The following is a 23,830-nucleotide window of genomic DNA, read 5'->3' as shown; positions in this document are numbered from 1 at the left end:
GCAGTGGATTCAAATTCTGACTCTTTCAAGGGAAACATTTTTTATCAACTTAAACATCTTGGTTCCTATATTTTAGAGAGCACTTCTCAAACCTAGAAGACACAGTCTTTCTTGTCCCATGTTTCTACCTCTAGACACATTGGTTTTCTTTGGGGCATGGCTTCCCAAGTTCCTGAATATTCACTCCCATCCTGTATCCGCGATCTTAAAACCCTGGACAAAAGCAGAGTGAAAGAATGGATGGGCCAAATCAGTGAAGACTTGAAGCGCTTTTACTCAGCTGTAAGCAAGTTAAGGAATGCAATGTAATTTCTTTTTTGGTGTGTGAATGCCCCCGACAAGTTCTCAAATCGCAGACATATACTGCTCGCTTCAATTGAGAATCTTCCCCAGAAAGCATGTCAGAAAGAGAGAAGCACAATGTTTCTGTTCCACTATACATATGTTATTTTAAAGTACACTTGAAATTCTAAATGTGTACAAATTCAGAGAGAGGTTTAAGGAACTTCCAAAGCCATAGAGACAAGTTTAAGAAGCTGAAGGCTGAGAGCTTCCCTTCTCGTGTAATCCGTGCTTGATTTTGCACTCCTCACAGGTAAGCAGGCAGTGCCTAGAATGGAAGCAAAAACAGAAGTCTGTGCTTTGTCGCTGGTTGGTCTATCTAGTCTTAACACAGTGTGACTGAGAGGCGTCTTCTATGTGGAAGTTCACTCGCCTAATTTTTTTTTTTTTAATTTATTTTGAGAGAGAGAGAGAGAGTGTGCGTGCAAAAGTGGGGCAGAGAGGGAGAATCTTAAGCAGGTTCCATGGTCAGCATGGAGCCTGACATGGGGCTCGATCCTATGACCCTGGGATCATGATCTGAGCCAAAAGAGAGTTGGATGCTTAACTGACTGAGCCAGCCAGGTGCCCCTCACAAGTTCTAATATTTAAAGGAAAAACAGGAGTTGTCTCTTGGTTTGAGACCACCCCCCAGAATCTCATCCCCCCACAAAGGTCAATAATGATCTTCACGTCTGATGTTGTTTTCACAGGTTTCATGCTACCTTTCAAATAGAACCCACTGTGACAAGTCAAGGTCTTGAAAGAAATGTGTTCCTAACACCAAACCTATCAATACTATCATAGAAATAAGTACTATTTACTGGGCCCTCACTGTCATAAATAATCACTCCTATTCCTTGTAACATGCCACGAAAACAATTCTGATCACCATTTTCTACAGAGGAGGAAACTGAAAATCAGAGAGGGTAAGACACTTGTCCAAGGTTACACAGCTTTGTAAGCGGTAGAACTGGTTTTCACCTGGGTACTCTAACCACAGGGGTAATGTCCTTAACTCCAGAGTCCCTCGGCTGACACCTCTGAATGAGAATCGCAATACACGCCAACCTAGAAGTGTTCTGAGAAGTCCCGCTGTAAAGAAACCTGTTCAAATCCGGTGTGACCCTGTGATCGTAGAAGCCTGCTACGATCATGTCTGCTGATGAAGGTATTTGTTAGAGACCTGCACGATGTCTCGAACACAGTAAATGCTCAATGTTGAGCAAATGAAACAGGTAATTATTATTGAATAGCAACAGCTCAAAAATTGAGAGTTAAAGAGGTTTTTTCAACATAGAGATATTTTTAAAATTGTCTAGTATTGTAAGTGGTGAAAAGGGCTTATTTAACTGTTTATAATTATCTTCATTACAATCCCTCAGTCAAAGGGGTGTCTGGGTGACTCAGTCGGTTGAACATCTGACTCTTGATTTTGGCTCAGGTCATGATCTCATGGTTGTTGAGTTTGAGCCCCACAGTCGTGGGATCAAGCCCCGCGTTGGGGTCCATGCTAAGCATGGAGCCTGCTTGAGATTCTCTCTTTCTCTCTCTCTGCCCCTCTCCACTGCTTGTGCGCACGCGTGCTTGCTCTCTCTCTTTTATTTTCTCCAATAAAAATAATAAATGAATAAATAAAAACAGTCCCTCAGCCAAAAAGATTACAAACCTGTTGCAATGACATGGGTGGATCTAGAGAGTATTATGCTAAGTGAAATAAGTCAGAAAGACAAATGCCATATGATTTCATTCATATGTGGGATTTTAGAAACAAAACAAGTGAGCAAAGGGGAACAAATTGAGAGAGAGAGAGAGAGAGAGAGAGAGAGAGGGAGAGAGAGACAAATTAAAAAACAGACCCTTAACTATAGAGAACAGTCCGATGGTTACCAGGGGGGAGCTGGGTGGGGGGGCTGGGGGAAGCAGGTGAAGGGGATTAAGAGTACACTTGACATGATGAGCACTGGCTAATACATGGAGCTGCTGAATCACTGTATTGTACCCCTGAAACTAATATAACACTGTGCATTAATTACTCTGGAATTAAAATTTAAGAACTTAATAAAAATTTTTAAACAGTTACAAACCTGTTATGCCCTGGACCAAAACCAGCCCCACGGAGCTGATCTTCGACGGAATGGAATTTACTCTGGCACACTCGTATGTATGATGCCTTTCCAAGGGCAAATCCCAAGATACCCGCAACTGTAAAAGCAGGTGAGGAAAGATAATGGAAAAGCTCAGCATCGCCTCTATTAATTATCTTCTAGAACTTTCTACATTAACAGTAGTAATTCTTACATGAAAAGTACCGTGATAAATCAACGAACAAAACCTCTGAGAATGAGTCTCCCTATTAAAGAGCAGCATTGGGAAATGGAGGCTTTCTGGGCTCCTCAGTTTTGAGCTGGTGGTGGAAGGGCCAGGATAGAGCCAGCAAAGGTGCTGTCTCTGAGGCAGGCAGCCAGTGGGAGGCCCAGGTGGCAAACAAATGCCTGAGGCCCCAGGGCAGGGAGGGGTGGGCTTTGGGCGGTGGCCGGAGGTGGATTCCAAATCATGGGGCAAAGGCCCTTAATTCCCTTGATGGGTTACAGTAGGGGCAGCGGCACTCCATCTTGCCTGCAGGGAAGAGAGCTCACGAGGCAGAGGGAATCTCCTATGGGAGAAATGTCCAACCTGCTCTTCTTGCTGGGAATGAGGTTTCAGACCCTGAACTGGAACGCATCCTCTTTGTACATAACGGGTCTGTGTATGAGTGGAAGAAGATGAAACCCCAAGTTTGTGGGAAATGTATTACTAGAACGTCTCTGATTTTTAAAAATTATTCATTTGGTAGCTCCATTATAGAAAATATCCTGGGGATGCCTGGGTGGCTCAGTCATGATCTCGCGGTTTGCGAGTTTGACAGCCCAGAGCCTGGAGCCCGCTTCCGATTCTGTGTCTCCCTCTCTCTCTGCCCCTCCCCCACTCATGCTCTGTTTCTCTCTCTCAAAAATAAATAAACATTAAAAAATTAAAAAAAATATATATTTAGAAAAAACCCGGCTAACTAGCCAAAAGAAGAGAATGACAGGCCCTAATGGCTCTATCATCCAGAGGCTCTGCTTGGTCTCCTCTTGTATGTTGTGCCCATGCCTCTGAGTCCAGGCTTTAACGAGGCCTAAGGTGGAGTCCCTACTGCTCAGTCTTATATCAGAAAGTGTTGAATGAACTAAGAACTTCAAAGCGACAAAAAAACAGACTGATTTTTCAGAGAGTCAACGCAGGCAGTTTGTTAACCTGACATTCATATCTCCAGTTGCTATAAACATCTTGTTTAAAAAAAAAAAAATGAATCTTTTTAGGGTTTGTTTTTTTAACTTCTATAACTTACGTGCAACTTTGGGCAATGATCCAAATCTTGGATTAGATGCTAAATAACCTAAGAAGTAATATAAAAATATGTTATTATTACATTTTATACCTTATTTAAATTTATAAAATATAAATAAACCTTTAAAGTAAATCTTGATATACACAGATTCTTAAAGAGAGGATTTTTTAAAAGTTATAAGTCAATTCTTAATTGAACTTAACTCTCAACCATTTTTAGCAAGTAGCAAAGTATTAGTAGCTTTAATGTACAGAAAAAGAACATGAAACAGACCATTTAAGACTAATTAAATATATTAAGACTGGGCCTGGCTGGCACAGTCTGTAGAGAATGCAACTCTAGATCTTGGCGTTCTACGTTCAACCCCCACATGGGGTGTAGAGATTACTTAAAAATAAAATTTTAAAAAAATGGTATCAACGCAAAGAGGGGGCTAACAATCTAGTTCCAAGCAATTAGGCATAGTCCCCTCCCCTTTTTAAGTAACTCAACACGAAGTCTCAGTTTAGAGATTCACAGTATATATATCATAATTTTAAAATGAAAACAATAAAACCTGTGGAAGGCAGAGTAATGGTCTCCTAAAGACATCCACATCCCAATCCCTGGAAACTATGAAGAAAATGGGATTAAGGTTGCTAATCAAGTAATTTTAAAATAGGAAGATTATCCTGGATTATCTGGGTGGACCCGATGTAATCAAGATGCAATCATCTTGAGGGCCACCTGGGTGGCTCAGTCAGTTAAGTGCTGACTTTGGCTCAGGTCATGATCTCATGGTTTGTGAGTTCGAGCCCCGCATTGGGTTCTGTGCTGACAGCTCAGAGCCTGGGGCCTGCTTCAGATTCTGTGTCTCTCTCTTTCCCTGCCCCTCCCCTGCTTATGCTCTGTCTCTCAAAAATGAAATGAACATTAAAAACATTAAAAAAAAAAAGATGTAATCATCTTGAATATGGAAGAGAGATTCAGAGACATATCATGGCAGTATGAGAAGATCTTGCCTCAGTGTTGCTGGCTTCACAGACAGAGGAAGGGGCCATGAGCCAGAGAATGTGGGTGGTCTCTAGAAGCTGGAAAGGGAAAGGAAGCCCCATACCCCCCTCACCCCCACCCCCCCCCCAAGGAATGCAGCATTGCCAACACTTTGATTTCAGCCCAGTGAGACCCATTTTTTTTTTTTAATTTTTTTTTTTCAACGTTTATTTATTTTTGGGACAGAGAGAGACAGAGCATGAACGGGGGCGGGGCAGAGAGAGGGAGACACAGAATCGGAAACAGGCTCCAGGCTCTGAGCCATCAGCCCAGAGCCTGACGCGGGGCTCGAACTCACGGACCGCGAGATCGTGACCTGGCTGAAGTCAGATGCTTAACCGACTGCACCACCCAGGCGCCCCTCAGTGAGACCCATTTTGGACTTTTGACCTCTGAAACCCTGAGATAAGCAATTTGTATTGTTTTAAGCCACCATATTTGTGGTAATTTATTATAGCAGCCATGGAAAACTAATATACAAACCTGGAAAGGTATATCTGTACACGTGCAGAAAACTGTAGATTTTAAGCGGTTTAATATTTATAAAACATAACCCCTATAGATGTCATGGCCATATTTTTTTGTTGTCAGAAGTGGTCTGATGAAGGCTTGTTACTGATTGATGAATATATTTCTATAAAAAGGCTACCTTGAAGTTATAAAAATGAAATTATATTTAACAAATCACCTTTAAAGACAAGAATAATATTGAGTGAAATGGGATTCTCCTGGATATGTGACATATGTGGTCTCTGACACCCCAAAAGGAACTAGAACATTTTCCCTCATGTTTGCTGGGTGCAAATAGTCTTTTAAAAATCCTGGTAATTGGGGCACCTGAGCAGCTCAGTCGATTAGGTGTCCAACTTGATCTCAGCTCAGGTCTTGATCTCAGGCTTATGAGTTCAAGCCCGCATTGCACTCTGTGCTGGGCATGGAGCCTACTTAAAAAAAAAAAAAATCCTGGTAATCAGCAGTGTTTAGTATAGTTGTCTTCAACAAGGTCAGGTGCCTTCTTGTTATCTGGGGACCAAGCAATGTCTATGGAGGCTCTGGTGAGATGGAGAGAGAAGAAAGAAGAGAGCGAGAAAGGGAGAAGAGACAGGAAAAGTGGAAACCTCTAAGAGGCAGGAAGACGTTATGTGGGGAGGTGCTGGGCAGCTGCTAGTTCTCTCAATCTGTTGTTCAGATTAGACAGGGTCCCTTCCTTAGGCAGATGTAGCCTCTTGCATGCAGCCTCTTGCCATGAGGAATGGCGTGATGGACAGAGTTCGGGTGGATTTCAGTGTGACTTACCTCCTTGGAACACAGCTGGGCAGGAAACAATCTGTCTAACCATACCTGGAGCCCCTGGGAGACACAGGGACTCTGGCACAGAGAAAGCCGCTGCCTCAGTATCCTGTGGCTGCTGTAACAACTCACCACAAACTCAGTGGTTTAAAGCAACACAAATTTGTTACCTTATAGTTCTGGAGCTCAGAGGCTCAAAATGGGTCTCACTGGGTGACAGACCATTTGGGCAGCTACACCAAAATATGGCAGACTGGGTGGCTTAGCAACAAAAGAAATTTATTTCTCACAGTTCTGGAGGCTGAAGTCCAAGATCAGGTGCCAGCATGGTTGGGTGAGGGCCCTCTTCGGGGTTGCAGACTTCCTGTTGCATCATTATGTGATGAAAGGGGGCCCCCCGGGGAGCTCTGTGGGATCTCTTTTACAAGGGCACTAATCCCTTCACGATGGCTCCACCCCTGCCCAAGGCCCCCTTCCTAATACCATCACACTGGGCCTTAGGAGTTCAACAAGTGAATTTGGGGAGACACAAATATTCAGACCACAGCACTGGGCTAAAATCAAGATAGTAGTAGGGCCGCATTCCTTTCTGGAAGTTCTAGAGTTTCTCTCGTTTCCAGCTTCCAGAGGCCAGCCACATCCCAGACTCCTGGGCCCCTCCTCCGTCTTCATAGCCAACAGTGTGGAACTGAGTCTTTCTGGTGCTGCCATCCCCCTGGTTCCGTCTTCTCATCCACCCTTGCATTTTTAATGACCCTTTGATTACACTGGGCCCATCTAGATAATCCAGAAAAATCTATTAAAAAAAATTTTTTTTAATGTTTATTTTTGAGAGAGAGAGAGGGAGACACAGAATATGAAGCAGGCTCCAGGTCTGAGCTGTCAGCACAGAGTCCAACGCGGGGCTCAAACCAACAAACCGTGAGATCATGACCTGAGCCGAAGTCGGATACTTAACGGACTGAGCCACCCAGGCGCCCCAATAATCTCTCTATTTTAAGGTCAGCTGATGAACAGCTGCAACTTTAATTTCCCTGCAACTTTAATTTCCCTTTGCCACGCAACTTAATATAGCCACTCCTTCTGGAGATTAGGACATCTTCGGGAGAGGGGGTGCTTAGGCTGAAAATAAGCAAAAACCTGCATACATAAATCTTCCCCCAAAAAACAAATGTCAAGTGCCAAAAAGCTGCCAGGAGCATCACTGAAACCTGGGCTCTCGAGTCGAACAATAACTGATTCTGAATCTTACCGTGGTGGACTAGTCCTTGGGTGGCGAGCATGCTCACAAGAGAAAAAGGCAGAGCTGCAAAAGAAAGATGCGGTTCAATATCTCTAGTTTAAAACTTGGCACCTGACCCAGAAGTCAGGGGAAATTAGCCTGTGTTTTCTTCTCTTATCTACCTTGGCAACGAGGTGTTAGTCATTTGTTATTTTACTTATTCAACAAGTATTTATTAAGCACCACATGAAGAATTTTCTTGAGATCTGTCCCAGCCACTCAGCCGGGAGGCACAGCATTACCATGACGAAACCCAGCCCCGTGCCACTCTAGCTCTGACACCCGCCTTTAGGGACTGCCCACCACGCACCAGATGCTGAGCGCCACAGACGACAAAGGTATCTTAGTGAGAGTGCACACTTAGCCGTTGAATCTGGGAGTTGCCTTTAGCTGTCTTTTGAAAATTTCAATCCTACAGAAAAGTTAAAAAACAATACACTAAACTCCGGCATACCTGATCTAGGACCGTTCCCAGCTTTTGTCTCAGAGGATATTTTGAATATGTCACAATTTGGATATGTCTATTTTCTGAAGATTATGAGATTATCACATTCATGTTAAACATGGGCGGTGCTGAGCTATGATTTTTAAAACAGGCAAGTTAGTCTGGCAAAGGCAGTATCTAGTTCTATCAAAACGCAACACTTCTTCCAAGAGCAGAGAGCACTGATCAACATCCAGCTCCTCCCAGCAAGAGAAAAATCAAATAGCAACCAATGTTTCCACTCATATCTGCCTGATGGGAGACAAATGGGTCATACTGAAATGTTAGTCTACTAGTGCTTACTTAAATTACTTATTCATAGGTTGTAAAAAAACAAAAACAAAAAAACAAAAACCAAACTCGTGAATTTCTAGGAGCACGATCAAGAATCATAAAATATAATAAATATCAAGTTCTAAAGTATTGCTTCCAATTCCAAAACAATTGATATTGAACTTGAATGATTTGAGAAATGAAAAAAATGTGTATTTCAAAGTATAGATTTATCCCAATGCTGCAAAACACTGGGACTAAATCTATGGGCTCTATTATGACATTTTCAAATGACAAATCATGAATTTTTTAAATTGGAAGAGACCTTAATGCGCAGCATGAATTCACACCCTCGCCTTATATAAGACAGGCCCAGCAAGAGGAAGTAAGTGAATCAGCAGAAAAGGTTATTTCAGAGACATTGTAAGAGAATTATTATTAACGGAATGTTGCCACTTTTTACTCGTATCACAAACATTTTAATGTTTATTTATTTATTTATTCTTATTCCACAAATATTTAATAGGCAATTTCTATATGTGTAGCATTGTGCTTGGCTCTGGGATGAAGCAATGAACCTGACATTATTTCCGAATTCCATGAAAGTTAGTCTAGTGAAATGTAGGAGGGTCAAATCTTTCCAGAAGTTCTAAATAACACTCTTGGCACACGTCCTTGGTCACACGGAGGAAAGTGTGTATCACTTCTTGCTAAGTGAGGGAAGGTGTTCCTACATCAGGTATGACCTCTGCACTTAAAAGGGCTTCAATATGGATTCAGAATCGAAACAGCCACTGATATGTAAAGTTCTTCGGGAATTATGCAGTCTCTGCTCAAAAGGGACTCATTACCATAATTCTACTGTGATGTTTGGGCAGTTTATTGCAGCAAATATGGTGTTAGCAAAGATTAAGAGGGGTTCAATTACCTCTCTTCCAGAAGCTTTCTTCTTGACACTCTCGGATAATCTTTGAAATCTCTCCTCTGTGGATGTGCAGTTTTGATTTTGGACAAAATAATAGACTCTGCAAGGAAAGTTATGTGGTGAGTTGACTGAAATCATTAGAAAAGCATCTGCTGTTTTCTCTAGAGGAGGGCAGGGAGGTCTCTTCACTCAGGTCACACAGCGTGTATCCTGTGTGGCTGCCAGCAGAGTAATGACCAGTCTCAGCCAGTGCCTTCCAACTGGGAACGCTGGGTGGGTTTAGGCAAGGAAAGCATCCCAGCTGCAGAAGCAGAGTGACTCATGGACTCGCGAGTATGGAGCAGATATCTGGTCACAATGAATCACTGTCGAGGCCACATTTTCTTTCTTACCCCCAGCTTCCGTCCATGCGGCTCATCCTGCCTGCAGTGCTCCTCACTCCCTTTGCCTGCCTGGTGTCCTTGAGACCCAGTTGCCTCCTGGGTGAAGAGAGATTTCCCCCAAAGCACAATGTTTCCATCTCTGGGATCCCATTCAGGGCAGTGTACTACAAGTTAGCTATTTATAGATCTGCATTCCAATTCATCTGTTTATACTTCTGTATGCATTTTTAGGCTAAGAACTCGCCAACAAACGACTTTTTGTCATCATACTCTATCTTAACAGGTTTCTTTTTTACACATTCGTAAGTGGTCTGCACGTAATTTCTGATGGGATGACCAACATAGTTGAAATGATCACTTTTACTAGATCTATTCTTTTTATTGTGTTGATATGCTATAATCTGGACTAACTTCCGTCATATACCACCCTTCCCCTTTTGTGGGTATATATTACTCACTCACTCTTACTTCCATTCTCTATTCTCATATTCTCCTCTATCACTGCCATTCTGGGGGCTTAATGCCGATCATTTGTTGGTATGCATTGCTGCAAAATGTTCACTGTTATGGGTGCATGCATCTTTTTATGCAAATGGAAGTTTTGTATATTTAATTGTACTTTAAATGTTAAAAAATATTTTTAGGGGGGGCGCCTGGGTGGCGCAGTCGGTTAAGCGTCCGACTTCAGCCAGGTCACGATCTCGCGGTCCGTGAGTTGGAGCCCCGCGTCAGGCTCTGGGCTGATGGCTCAGAGCCTGGAGCCTGTTTCCGATTCTGTGTCTCCCTCTCTCTCTGCCCCTCCCCTGTTCATGCTCTGTCTCTCTCTGTCCCAAAAATAAAAAATAAACGTTGGAAAAAAAAATATTTTTAATGTTTATTATTTATTTTTGAGAGAGACAGAGGGTGTGCAGGGGAGGGGCAGAGAGAGAGAGGGAGACACAGAATCTGAAGCAGGCTCCAGGCTCTGAGCTGTCAGCACAGAGCCCGATGCAGGGCTCGAACCCATGAACCGTGGATCGTGACCTGAGCCAAAGTTGGAAGCTTAACCGACTGAGCCACCCAAGCGCCCCTTAAAATGTTTTCAACTCAGCTCTATGCTTTTAAGATCCATCCATGTTGCTTACATATCTAGTTCACTGTTCCAACTGCTGGCTAATTCTCCAGGATGCTTCCTGGAGGATGTTTCCTCACTAGGGCATGTCTCCTTATAGTCCCCTGTGAGAATATTTCTCAGATATACCCCTAGAAGTAAAATACAGGGCATGTGTATTCCCGATTTGACAAAGTCTCGCTAGAGTTCTCTCCCCAACGGCTGCATCGTACTTACCCACACCAGCAGTCTTGAACATTCCTCTATGCCTACAGACCCCACCTAGGGGCCAGTGAAGCTGGACTCTAAGCAGGTTAAAGAACAAAAGCTTGGAATATTTGGCATTATCCAGTTTTCTAAATGTTGACAGTCCAATAGGTATAAATGTTAATATTTTATTCTTATCTGCACTTCTCTGATAACTAATGTGTTTGAGAATCTACATATTCTTCAGCCACAACGCCCTTCTCCTTGAATGTTGGGGCAATCCCTCAACTGAACCTGGGCTGTGCTCTTTTGTTATATGGTAGTTCAATGCTTTTTGATTGTGGTAACACACACATAATACTTACCATTTCAACCATCTTAAAGTAGACAATCTACGGCACTGAGTCCATCCACAATGTTGGGCAGCCACAACCACTGTCTAGTTCCAGAACTTTTTCATCACCCCCAAAGGAAATTCCATACTCATTAAGGAGCCTCTCCTCATTTCCCGCTCCCTCCAACCCTTGGCTCCCTGGCGATCACTAATCTGCTTTCTGGCTGTACGGATTTGCCCATTTGGGGTAGTTTTATGTAAGTGGTGTCATACAGTATGTTTCTTTTTGTGGCTCTCTTTTCTCCCTTTGCATGATATTTTTATGGTTCATCCATGTTCTAGCACGTGTCAATAATTCATTCCGTTTTGTGGCTCAATAACATCCCACTGCATGGATATACCACATTTTGTTTCTCCAGTCATCTACTGATAGATATTTGGGTCATTTCTACCTTTCGGCTGTTGTGAATAGAGCTGCTACGAACTGTTTGAACACCTGTTTTCAATTCTTCTGACCCATACGGTAATTCTATGTTTAACTTACTGAGAAGCTGCCAAACTGTTTTCCCACCAACAAAGTATGAGAGTCCCCACCTTTCCACATCCTTGCCAACACTTCTCATTTTCTCTTTTGTTTGTTCTTTTCAAATTAGCACGTTAAAATTCTCAATATGAATTATTTCATTAATTTAAGCTAAATAAACTAAATTGTTTCTGTTTTAAATTATGGTCGTGCTAGTGATTGTGAACGGTACCTCACTGTGGTTTTGATTTGCATTTCCCTAATGACCAATGACATTGGTCATCTGGTCATTTGCTTGTTGGCCATTCACATATATTCCTTGGAGAAATACCTATTTAAGTCCTTCGCCCATTTTTCTAATTGGGCTGTTTTTCTCTTTGATGTCGAGCTGTAAAAGCTCTTTGTATATTGTGGATAATAGACCCTTGCCAAATATGCATTTGAAAATAATTTTTTCCATCCTCTGGGTGGTTCATTCATTTTTAAAAAAAATTTTTTTAATGTTTATTTTTGAGAGACAGAGAAAGAGACAGAGCGTGAGCGGGGGGTAGGCAGAGAGAGAGGGAGACACAGAATCCGAAGCAGGCTCCAGGCTCCGAGCTGTCAGCACAGAGCCCGACGTGGGGCTTGAACTCACGGACCGTGAGATCATGACCTGAGCCGAAGTCGGAGGCTTAACTAACTGAGCCACCCAGGTGCCCTTCATTCATTTTTTAAAAACAAATTTTATTTAATTTGCTCCTTACTATATTAGTCACACTTGTATCTCCTTGTTTGTGAATTATTTACGTAGGACCTCTGCCATTTACCTCTTGGATTTTTCATGTTTTTCTTGAGGTGCAGTTCTTTCACTTTTGAGTTTTGCCTTGCTGATTTTGCCAATATTCATTTTTGGACTCTTTGTAGTGGATAACAATGTGGATGACGGCCACTGTTTCTTGGGTACTTTTCCACGGGCCAGGCACTGTGCCAAGCACTTTACATGCATGATGACAGGTGGGAAGACCTCACGGCCCCTATGCCTTCAGAGTTCTATAAACAACTCAAGCAGGTGACCTGTGTCTTCTTTCTCTACGACTCCCCACAGCACAGCGCCCGCCCGGCTGACGGTGGTCAGGGTGAGTGAGTCACGGGGTGAGAGAGGGAGCTCTTCTCACCCTCGACTTACCTTAGTTCCTCAGCAAGCACTCCTTATCGCAGTGTAAATATCTCCTCTTGGTTCTGCCTATGGGTGCAGCAGGGGTGGGGCACATCTCCCTCCCTCCTTTGTCCCAAACACACACATATATATGCATCCAGACTCAGGGACCCTGACTACCACACTTGCTGTGAGTCCTGCAGTCAAGACTGGTGCTCCCGCACAGTCTCCACAGAGGAGTTCTGGTGACCCTTTCCTGTAGAGCCATAAATGTTTCATGGTTCTCTATTTCACAGAGGCAACTCGGGTGTCTAAATTCTTTTCCTTGTGACTGCGTGTCATTTGTCTGTTAACCTCTCCTAAACTTTGCTCCTTAAACATCACCCCCCTTCATAAACTCATTTTAGCTGGGAAAGTTGATGCTGGAGAACAGGAACTCCATTTTCCCATCACAATACTTTCTCTTTGCTTCATTTACGTGTCCCCGAAACATATACTATTCCTTCCGAACAATTTGAAATATTGTGCCCGTGTTAACACTAGGGTTCTCAATCTGATCACTAATTTAGTGGTTAAGGAACACCTGTCAGCAGCATAGATTAGTATGATTAGCCCTGGTAACAAAAATGTAAAAGCAGGCATGATGTATCATTCTGTTAGATTCAGTTAAGACTTTTGCTCTGCTAAAGGAAACCTCTTCAGTCCTTGACAGCCTACGTAAGAGTCAGGCTAGATTCTAAACAGGGAAGAATAAAGAAAGGATTTTATAAGCAAAAACTGAAAAGGCTCCTTTTCAAGGAAGCTAGAAAAATAGTTTCCTTCCCCACTCCATTGTCTCTGCGCCCATCCAACAAAGTGCCAGACTGCAAAAAGTAAGATGACTGGCCCAAGGATGAGGTCTAAGGAAGGTTCTGGATGATGTTCCTCTTCAGTTGGCAGACGTCCAAATTAAAAATATACCTGCTTGCTTGGTGGTGGCAAATGGGGGCCTTTATCTTGATTTCCATGAGTAGACACCGAAGCCATGATGACTTTGTCTCTGCTTCTCTTCTAGTTGAGCGTACTCAGCTTATTCGTTGACGCGAAGTCTAAGGAAAGTAGAAGGGAGTCACTATGCCGTGGCTGAATGTTTAAATCAACCCTAAAAACACCCTTAGTATCAACTCACCAATTTGGAAAACTTATTTTCATTTTATCATTAGTCTTCATCTCCAGCCACCTGCGAAACTCACATTCTAATGCTTCTTCCCCACCAACGCACACAAATTAACTCACCTAGTGACAGATTAGAGTGTAGTGAAATGGCACTATGCACAGTGCTACTACTTAAAAATTGTGTCCTTAAAAAAGTTTCAATTCATTACAAGGTCACTAGGTATGACAAATATTTATGGAGGGCCTACTATGTGCCAGACCAGGGAATACAAAGATGGATAAGACAAATCAGTGCTGAAGGAGCTCTGGGTCTAAAGGGAAGAAAGACAAGTCAGCAGTTACACAATAGGCAAAGGGCTCCATTACAGGTACGTACAGGGTACTAAGGAAGGAGAAAGAAAGGTCTATTCTCTCCAGTCAGTTCTGAAGACACCAAAGGCTAAGATTTTTGAGCTTTCAAGGGGTGGATGGGCTCCAGAGGCAGGAAGACCAGTTTGGAAGGTAATATATTGTCCAGCCAAGGAACTGAAAAGACCTGAACCAAGACCACATGGAAGGACAGAGATGATAAATCTGAGTTTGGAAATGCTGGATATGGGTGCCTGTGGGTGCATACATTGGAACTAGCCAGCAGGAATTAGAATATTTGATAATTTGGGTCTGGAGTTACAGATTAGGCATAGGCTGAAAAGATGAATTTGGGAGGTGCCATCGTAAAGATGATGGGTAAAGCAAGAAACATGAATAAAATGATCTACAAAGAGTATTGGAAGATGTGAGCTTCGAGGCCAAGGGAATACCAACAAGAGAAGAAAAACAGAACAAAACAAAACAAAACAGGCCAAGGAAATGACTGAGAAGGAATAGTTGATACAGAGGGGTAGGAATTTCTAAAAGAGAGAATGAATTATCAGTATCACATGGCTCAATAAAGTGATTTGGCAATGTTGGGCATAGTCCAGGTGGACCCCACCCCACTCCTCACCCCAACAATGGCCACTACACTCAATAGCCCTGGATTCTATTTCCCTGCAAAGTAAATATCATACACATTTCAGTTTCCTACTAAAATGCCAGGCATTTGAGCCAAGGGGACCCTTAGTTGTACCACGTTTCACCTCAGATATCTAATGTTATTATAGAGGCAGCATGATGATACCCTACAGTGAAAAGTCTTGAAACCAGAGGCCTGAGTTCAGATCCCGACGCTACTCCTCACTAGCCTTGTGCTTTGAGGCAAGTGATTGAATGTGTCTATGCCTCAGCATTCTCACCTGTTATGTGGGGGTGATGGATACAGCAAGGGGCTTGAGGGGCTATTGCAAGGATGAGGAAGGAAGACGAGGGAGGAGTCCATAAACCCCAGCTCAGGACCCTGCGCACCGCGGGCGGATGAGCAGTAAAGGGCAAGCTGTCAGAGTGGCCCTGGGCACTCTATTTCTTGAGGATCTTCAGGAAGCCTTTGCTGACCTAAGGCCAAATTAGATAGTCTTTGCTTAGGCATTGAGCCGCTGACTCAAATCCGGAAGCAAGGACACCACATCTCAGCTTTGGGGGTCCCCTCAAACCCAGTGTATCACCAGTCCACATCTGAGCAAACCTCCCGGGAGCGTGCTGCCTTCCAGGTGCAGCTCCCGCCACCGTGCCCGGGGCTGGTTTGGGGTCCCTCTGCTTCCCCAGTGCTTGGGGTTGCAGGGGTGCTGGCAGCTGGGCAGTGGGAGGGAGGCCCGCAGCAGCACGAGGAGGGGTGCTAGCTCAGACGGACAGCGGAGGGGGTCGCCGCACTTTCTGGCGGCGGGGGAGGGAAGCCGGAAACAGCCCGCAGGACTCTGCCTCGATCTACACCCTGAGGCCACCTGCACAACCCCAAGCGTCCTACGTTTGCCCGATGTCGGCCGGAGCCCGAGCCAGGAGAGGAGGGGCTGGAAGGGGCGACTCTAGATGTCCCACCCCTGAGGACCCCGGCGGTAAAGCGGCGGAGGAGCGCCCTCCCACCCTTCCCGCTCCTCGCAGTCCCTCCCGCTGTCGCCCGCGGTCACCCGGGGCGGGCTCACCTGCGTAGGTGGGGACCCGTCGCTGGCCGCGCCTGGGGGCCCGCGGAGCCGAGCCCAGACCGCCTCCTTCCGCGGCCGCAGCTGCAGCGGGACTGCTCCCGCCTCCCGGCGCCGTCCCCGCGCCTCGGCCGCCTCCCCGCCGCCGGGCCCCCGCCTCTTCCCGGAGCTGCCCGCGCCGCTCCTTCCTCCTCTTGCTCCGCCCCTCGGCTCTCACGGCGAGTGCACCCAACCCCCGCCTTTCTCCGCGGTGACGTCAGCGCCCGCTCGCCAGTGCTCCGGCTGAATCGCTGCTCTCGGAGGCTCCCACCCCCTCACGAGTCTGGACACCTGGTAGGTTCTACCTCCTCGACGTTCAGAGAACTTCTTTCATCCCAACAAGAACTGCAACTACCATCTACCGAACACTCTCCCTAGGCCAGGTGTTCACATGCACTTACAGGCGAGCCTGCCTTCCTTTTTTTTGCGGGGTGGGGGGGGGGGGGGTGTATAATTGACATATACCATTATATTTCAGCTGTAAAACCTCATGATTAGATATTTGCGTACATTGTGAAATGATCACACTAAGTCTAGTTGACGTGGCTCACTATACAGTAACCAAAACCAATTCATTTTTCCCCCTTGGGATGAAAAGTTTTAAGATCTACTCTCTCGGCAACTTTCACTTAGGCAATGCAGTATTATTAACTGTAGTCACCATGCTGTACATTACACGCCCATGATTTACTTATTTTATAACTGAAGTTTGTACTTTTTGACCCCTTTCGCTCATTTCACCCATCCACGTGGAATCCTTTTTACAACCTTTAGAGCGAGTACTGTCATCTTCATTTTATAGAGTAGGCGGGTGTTGTGCAAGGCCTGGGACTTTGGAGTCAAAGCCAGGTCAGCCTGGCTCCCAAGCCTTCTCTTTCTATTATTCTCTGTCCCTGTGCTCTGGCTGCCTGCCACTCCCAACGGCTGACACTGACACTGACACTGAGGGAAAGCTGCTGGGTGCCTTTGTCATCTTTATCATTCACCCCAACCTCCTCATCCTTGTAAGCTGAGCATCTTCCCCTGGGATGCCCAGCACTGGGGCTCAGAGAGTGTGTTGACTTAGAAGTCAGGTTGTAAGTCAAGTAGAAGGCCCTTATCATTTCTCACTGTTTCCTACCATCCTGATTGGTCTCTAATGCCTCTGGCTCTCCACAGTCCCCACCCCCTCTCTAGCCCCTCCACCAGCCACCCCTGCCTGCTTTCTATTCTTCCTTCATCAAGTTGACGCAGCTCTGCCCACCTGAGGCCTGGCATGGAGCCTCTCCCTAACTGGAGTCCCCACCCCATCAATCCTGTCCTGGTTCGTTCATACTCATCCTTCTCTGACTTTTCCTCAGAAAGCCTGACTTGACCCCCCATCAGACAAAAGTAGGTCTCCCTTCTCTTTCAAAGCAGGATGCCCCGTTGTTTTCTTCCATAGCGCTTATCATGAATTGTTATTATATACTTTTTAAAAAGTTTATTTATTTATTCTGAGAGAGAGAGAGTGGGGGAGAGACAGAGAGAGACAGAGAGAGAATCTCAAGCAGTCTCCTCACTTACAGAAAGAACCTACCACGGGACTTGATCTCATGACTTGAGCTGAATCGAGTCAATCACTTAACCAGCTAAGCTACCCAGGCACCTCTGTTATTATATACTTACCAGTGAGCTTCTTTTAAAAAAAAAACAAAACCTGTTTGCTCTGCGTCAGTGTAATCTTCATGAGCTACCGAAGAAGATGACATCTGTTTTGTTCATTGTTGGATATTTAGCACCTCAGATATCGAAGGGGCTTAAAAATGGCTGTCAAGTGAATGAATGAAGGAGACTGGGTTCAAAGGCTGTCTGTCAAGATGCTGTTGTTTTGAAGGATCAGTGCTCCCTAGTAGAATTCCCCCAGACCACATTACTCTTTGCAATTTACCAGTTTCTTTCCATTCCTTTTTTCCTTTCCAAATGGAAGGGGATATCATTCTTTTTTTTTTTTTTTTAAGACTTTATTAAGTAATCTCTACATCCAACACAGGGCTTGAACCCACAACCCTGGGATCAAGAGTCACCTGCTCTACCAACTGAACTAGCCAGGTACCCCAAGGGCATGGCATTCTATTATTACTTTTACATTGTGGTACCAGAAGTCAGAAATAACCCTCTGCCATTTTCTGGTCTGAAAGGAACAGCTTTCTAACTGATTTTGTTAAAACAAAAAAACAAAAAAACAAACAACAACAAAAAACCCGAACAGCCTCCCATTACACCAAAGTCTAACATCCAACAAATACCCTAGGGGCTTTTAGCATCTTGCTAAAATAATGTCCATGTCCCAATCTTCATTTCTACTCTCCATCAGAACATTCAGTTAATTGCTTTAAATAACTAGAAATTACCTATATGTAATATGCAGGAATTATAGAAATTCCTCACTTAGTATTTGTTGGACAAATCTGGTGTGCCCACATATTGTTTTAGACACTTTCTGACAAAAGAGAAAAGATGTGGATCCTTCCCACAAAGAATTTGTCATTTCCCGAAAAATTAGAATAAAATAAAATAGTTTTGGCCCTGGAAGAATATAACATTGAACAGAGTCCTTTTTTAGGCTTTGCTTCAGCATCCTACAGAGCTTCAGGATCATGACCACAAAGATGATTATTGTTGGCTAATGCTGTGAAAAATGGGGCTGATTTAGAAAGTGCCAAAATGTTCACAGCAGGTTCCAGCTTGAACTCTTTCCATAGCCCTGCACTGTCCTTAGGCAAGAGAGGTGCTAGGAACATATTCAGTCACATAGCCAGGAAGTGAGAGCACCAGAATCTGAACCCCGGCTCTAGAGCCATGTGCTTTCAGAGCGATGCCACCCCGCTGTCCCTCAACTGTCATCACACTGTGTTACAACTACTGATGTCATTCTTTGCCACCTCTTGACTGTGGGCTACTTGAGGGCAGGGACTGATTTTGTTCAGTAACTGGGACATTGTGTGAACTCGGGAACAAATAAATGATTTCATTGGGGCACAGAATGAAAAAAATGAGTAATACCTGCTCCTTTATTTCAAGGGGCCCACAATTCTTTTTCTCCTTTTTTCCTTTCTTCCTTCGCAAAATGGCTGCAGGGCCTTTAATTTAAATTAATTAATTAGTTAATAGGAGGAAATAAAATTTGATGACATGTGTAATCAAATTCACATGAAACGTGAGATTCCTGCAGGGCCTTTTAAACAACCTGAGAAATAGGTATTCTCATTCTGACTTTACCTGCAAGAAAAATCCGGCCCAGAGAAGGTAACTAACATGGCCAGGGTCATAGCTGGGAATTGGTACATCCAGGGTTCAGACCTTTAGTGGCTTAGCTCCAGACTCATGCTCTTAAGCTTTGTAATTATCTATGTCCCCAGTAGCCTCACTGGGCAGAAGAGATGCATAAACTGATACAGAACAGGAGATAGGTACAGACAGAAGCTTGGGCAGGAGCTGGGGGGTGGGGGGGTGGGGGAGGGACCCAGCAAGCAGACAGCAGGTGGGAGAAAGCACAATGCCATGTGGCTGGCCCTCCTGAGGGTGGGAGGGGTGGGGATAGATTTTAATGCAGGCGGGACTCTAGATCAGCCCCACTGGGAGCTCCGGGCTCATTCACAACCACCTCTTCTTCCCTGCTGGGTAAAAGGGGCTGTGGCTGGCTTCCTGGTGGGGAAGTTTCCTGGTGTGTGTGTGTGTGTGTGTGTGTGTGTGTGTGTGTGTGTGTGTGTAGGGGGGCTGGGGGAGGGGCATGTTGGATGACATCAGAGGCACCAGAGCAGCCCTCATCTGCCTGTCATCTTTTTTCCTGCCCCAGCCCTCCACTTGCCATCTGCCTAGTTCTGTGAGAGGCTCCGTGAATCACAAGATCCTGTGAGTCACTCATTCGTTCTCTGAGGAATAAATAACGTCAAGTCTCACAAAAGCACAGAACGGTCGGGTTTCTATGAGGTGTCACACAAAGATTGAGCACGGGTTCTGCTTCCCTTTATGAGCTGACACTCCTGTCAGGAGAGGCATGTCGCCAAGGTCTCGGCTTGAGCTTTTGGGCCATCAACCCAGAGTCCTGGCTGCGTTAGGTTCATCTGCATTTGATGTTGAGACTGCCAGACTCAGCAAGAGCAAAAGCGTCCCTGGAGATCACGATTTTCCCCAAACGGAGAAAACCTGAAATATGAAGATGAGTGCACATTGATTTGGTTGTGTCTCCAGTCTTCCTTGAGACTGGCTCATCCTTTCTTTCACTCACAAATGCTGCTAACAGACATCCTGCAAGTAAATGTAGTGCTTGAATATTCCAGAACTGCTTTCCATAGCCTATGACATGCAAAGCCACTTGAGTGCAAAAAGCCAGAATGCTCCTGGTATAGCAGAGAGACTATGTGGTCGAGCAGAAGCCAGTAATACTTTGTGGCAGTTATATATGTGTGTGTGTGTGTGTGTGTGTGTGTGTGTGTGTGTGTGTGTGTGTGTATTTTTTTTCAAGTTTGTTTATTTTTGAGAGAGAGAGACAGAGTGTGTGGGGGTGGGGGGGCAGAGAGAGAGGGAGACACAGAATCTGAAACATGCTCCAGGCTCCGAGCTGTCAGCACAGAGCCTGATGCAGGGCTCGAACTCTACACGGTGAGATCATGACCTGGGCTGAAGTCCGACACTCAACCGACTGAGCCACCCAGGTGCCCCCTTTGTGGCAGATATTTTGATCTCATTCCAAGAGTGTGTTGTCATCCCTGTGTCCTGTGTCTTCCCCAAGCCTCTCCCTAGGGCATCTTCCCACCTGGCTAGAGTCAGGGTGGGAGAAAAGCAATCTGATTTTATGGTGAAAAGTATTCACAACAGGGTGTTAATCCAAACACAGATTATCTCCTTGCAGGGCATGATTCTGTTCTAGAAGAGAGGCTTATTAGTGAAAATCTAATTGATAAAGGTTGGGAAAGACTTACTTACAAAAATAGGCTTTATTTTTTTAGAGTAGTTGTAGATTCATAGTAAAATTGAGTAGAAGGGACAGAGAATTTCCATATCCCCCTTGCCCCAAGTCATGCATAGCACCCCCCCCCCCCCCCCGCCCCATGCAAGCCTCTGGTGCAGGGATCCCTCCTATGTGCTATATTTCAATGACCTCTTTATTTGCCTCTGTTGTAAGATGTAAGATCCCTGAAGACAGGGACTGTCTTTCTCACCTTCACGTTTATGGCTGGACAGCCATCTTGAGATATTAATTTATGTTTTGTACTCATTCAGCAGCCTCAACAAATAGTAGGTATTCTCCCTTCCTTGTTCCAAGAAAGTCACCAAGGGTGGGGTGGGGGGGCCTTACCTTCAGGATTGTTCATGTCTTTTGTGTTACAGAAATAAAAGGAGAGTTCATAAATAAAGCATGAAACAGACATCCAGAATATTACCAGTATATAGAATTTTGTTGTAGAGAAAACCCCAGCCGAGGGAGGAAGAAGTGGATGGATCTAGAGGGAAGACTTTTGAGCTTTCTGAGAGATTGGCAGAGGAGCAGAGGTGTGCAGGTCCTGGAGTCGTGGAGACAGCATTTCACTTCCTCCTACAGCTCCGCTCTGTGGAAGGACCTCATGGCAAGAGAGCTGCTGGATGTCCTAAGGCAGGAGGCTCACTAAGCATGTAGCTTCCCAATCTGGGGCCCAGACCACTGCTTTCAAGGCACCATGAGGATTTCGACACTGAACGTTTTGAGAGTGGCCAGAGGGGATCGGAGAGCCTTCTAAAATGCTCTGGACTGTGCCAGATCCCCAGATCCCCTCTCCCGACCCCAGGAGAAGAATTACCTCCTCATCCTGTACTGACCAATTTCACGAAATTGAATATCCTGAGTGGATGAGGGCTTGGAACAAACCTAACTTTATTTGAGACACAAAGAAACATGGCTTTTTTTTGAACCTTGGTGAATACCTGCAACGTGTCCTTGGTCCTTGCAAAAGTAGGCACATGGAATATTTGGTGAGTCGAGGAATGCAGGAAGCATCTTAAAAAGTATCTATGGGGGGCGCCTGGGTGGCTCAGTCGGTTAAGCGGCCGACTTCGGCTCAAGTCATGATCTCACGGTCCGTGAGTTCGAGCCCCGCGTCGGGCTCTGTGCTGACAGCTCAGAGCCTGGAGCCTGTTGCAGATTCTGTGTCTCCCTCTCTCTGACCCTCCCCCGTTCATGCTCTGTTTCTCTCTGTCTCAAAAATAAATAAACGTTAAAAAAATTAAAAAAAAAAAGTATCTATGGTATTTTAATAATACCATGGAAACAGTGTTTGTTTACCTGCCTTGAATAAAGGTTTTTCAAGGCTATTTCCTGAGCATTTAAAGCACGTTCAAATGAGTTGCCTTGGAACAAAGATTCAAAAGACTTTCGTGACTGAAAGTTAGCAACACGTTGAATTTATAACTTAATGGGTCTCGACTTGTTGGTTGCCTAAGCAACCAAGGCTGTCTACTTTACACTTTGACTCTGGAAAGATTGGCATCTCCAGTCAGAACTTGTATCAGCAAACTGCACCTCATATGATAAAGCTTGTTAGACAAAAACCCCAAATCCTACTGTGCATATTGGCATCCATTTCACAAGGTTGCTTTGTGCCTACAATGCCTGGTCCTTGCTCAGAACGAAAGGTGCTAAGCTGTTCTTTTTTCTACTCTCAATCACTTCTAGTCCTTCGTCCGGGGATTACTCGAATGAATCAAATCTGGAAAGAATCCAAAAATGTTTCTTTCATCATTTGTTTCTGCTCATTCCCCTCTTCGGTCTTCAGAGACTTCTTTCCAGCCTGCTGTAAGAGTCTGCAGACTTGGTAGAATTTTTTTGCCCTTCTAAGTATTGTAAGAGTATCTGAAATGCAGATAACAAATGGAGAAAGTAGGAACAAGCTAAACACTAAGACAGAGCCTTCAGGCAAATCTCAAAGGTGAGCTATTCCATGGGTCCTCTGTCCTGGATTCTCAGCACATCATCACCATAAAGACAGAGGCTGCTATAGAGGAGAAGAAATAGAAGGGACCCAAGCATGTGTGCAATGTGGTCCTGGATTAAAGCCCAGTTTTTAACACCTACAAAATATATTTTGGGAACGATTATGGAAATTGGAATATGGCTTGGGTCATAAATGATATTAAAACTCATTAAGATGATGAATGTTGTGATGTGTTAGGCCTGCTAAGTATTTATTTGGGTTATGTCAGATGTCCTCATTTTTTTGAGTTGCATACTGAAGTATTTAGGGGCGAAACATCATGATATCTGTAATTTAAAGTGAATTACTTTTTGAAAAAACCTATTTTTTTCAAGTAAAATACTTCAGCATAAGTAATATGAGTGTAACGGAATAAAATCTGGGTGTCTTAGTTGATTGAGCGTCTGACTTCGGCTCAGGTCATGATCTCACGGTTTGTGGGTGCGAGCCCCGCGTTGGGCTCTGTGCTGACAGCACAGAGACTGCTTTGGATCCTCTGTCTCCCTGTTTCTCTGCCCCTCCCCCCCTTGCACCCTCTCTCTCTCTTTCAAAAATAAAAAAACATTAAAAAAAAGTATAAAATCTGGAAGAACTGAACTGATCTGGAAGATCTCACATTAGATTTTTAATTTTTTTAAAAAATGTTTATTTATTTTTGAGAGAGAGAGAGAGAGAGAGAGACACGGAGTGTGAGTAGGGGAGGGGCAGAGAGAGGGAGACAGAATCCAAAGCAGGCTCCAGGCTCTGAGCCTGGAGCGGGGCTCGAACCCACGAACTATGTGACCATGTCCTGAGTTGAAATCAGTTGCTCAACCAACTGAGCCACCCAGCTGCCCCTCACATTAGATCTTTATTACTTGACCCAGTAAGTTGAAAGTCTGCTTTGTTACAAGTACCTGGGTAGGGAGACAGTACACGTATACTTGGGTAGGGAAAGTACAAGGCAGCTGGGGCATGATTTG

The 23,830-nt window shown here is 44.6% G+C and overlaps 1 protein-coding gene across 5 annotated transcripts; it reads right to left on the bottom strand.

Annotated features, from left to right (window-relative positions):
* Positions 1 to 250: 250 nt before the first annotated feature.
* OCIAD2 (OCIA domain containing 2) lies at positions 251 to 16,058 on the bottom strand. 5 transcript variants are annotated; one of them, XM_045474117.1, is made up of 8 exons: positions 15,865 to 16,058; positions 13,616 to 13,743; positions 9,373 to 9,459; positions 8,984 to 9,080; positions 7,269 to 7,322; positions 3,695 to 3,742; positions 2,409 to 2,526; positions 251 to 610 (listed from the first exon to the last, which is right to left on the bottom strand). In XM_045474117.1, exons 2-8 carry the CDS (start codon positions 13,679 to 13,681, stop codon positions 529 to 531), a joined length of 552 nt encoding a protein of 183 aa, XP_045330073.1. In that variant the 5' UTR covers positions 13,682 to 13,743; positions 15,865 to 16,058; the 3' UTR covers positions 251 to 528. The 5 variants fall into 5 exon arrangements, with proteins under 5 accessions (XP_045330073.1, XP_045330075.1, XP_045330076.1 ...); XM_045474119.1 differs by lacking the exon at positions 15,865 to 16,058 and adding an exon at positions 15,085 to 15,275; XM_045474120.1 differs by lacking the exon at positions 15,865 to 16,058 and adding an exon at positions 13,824 to 13,938.
* Between the last annotated feature and the right edge of the window lie 7,772 nt (positions 16,059 to 23,830).

Source organism: Leopardus geoffroyi, chromosome B1 (genome assembly GCF_018350155.1).
Source record: "Leopardus geoffroyi isolate Oge1 chromosome B1, O.geoffroyi_Oge1_pat1.0, whole genome shotgun sequence".
In the NCBI taxonomy this organism is placed as follows: Eukaryota; Metazoa; Chordata; class Mammalia; order Carnivora; family Felidae; genus Leopardus; species Leopardus geoffroyi.
The sequence above is the reverse complement of the archived record's forward strand: the minus strand, read 5'-3'. Positions and strand labels throughout refer to the sequence as shown.

Coding starts and splice junctions, on each gene's coding strand:
- OCIAD2 (XM_045474117.1), bottom strand. CDS start 13,681: ATGGCTTCGGTGTCTACTCATGGAAATCAAGATAAAGGCCCCCATTTG. Junction 3,743..7,268: donor CCAAGGACTAGTCCACCACG/GTAAGATTCAGA, acceptor ATTACTTCTTAG/GTTATTTAGCATCTAATCCA. Junction 2,527..3,694: donor ATCATTGCCCAAAGTTGCAC/GTAAGTTATAGA, acceptor CTGCTTTTACAG/TTGCGGGTATCTTGGGATTT.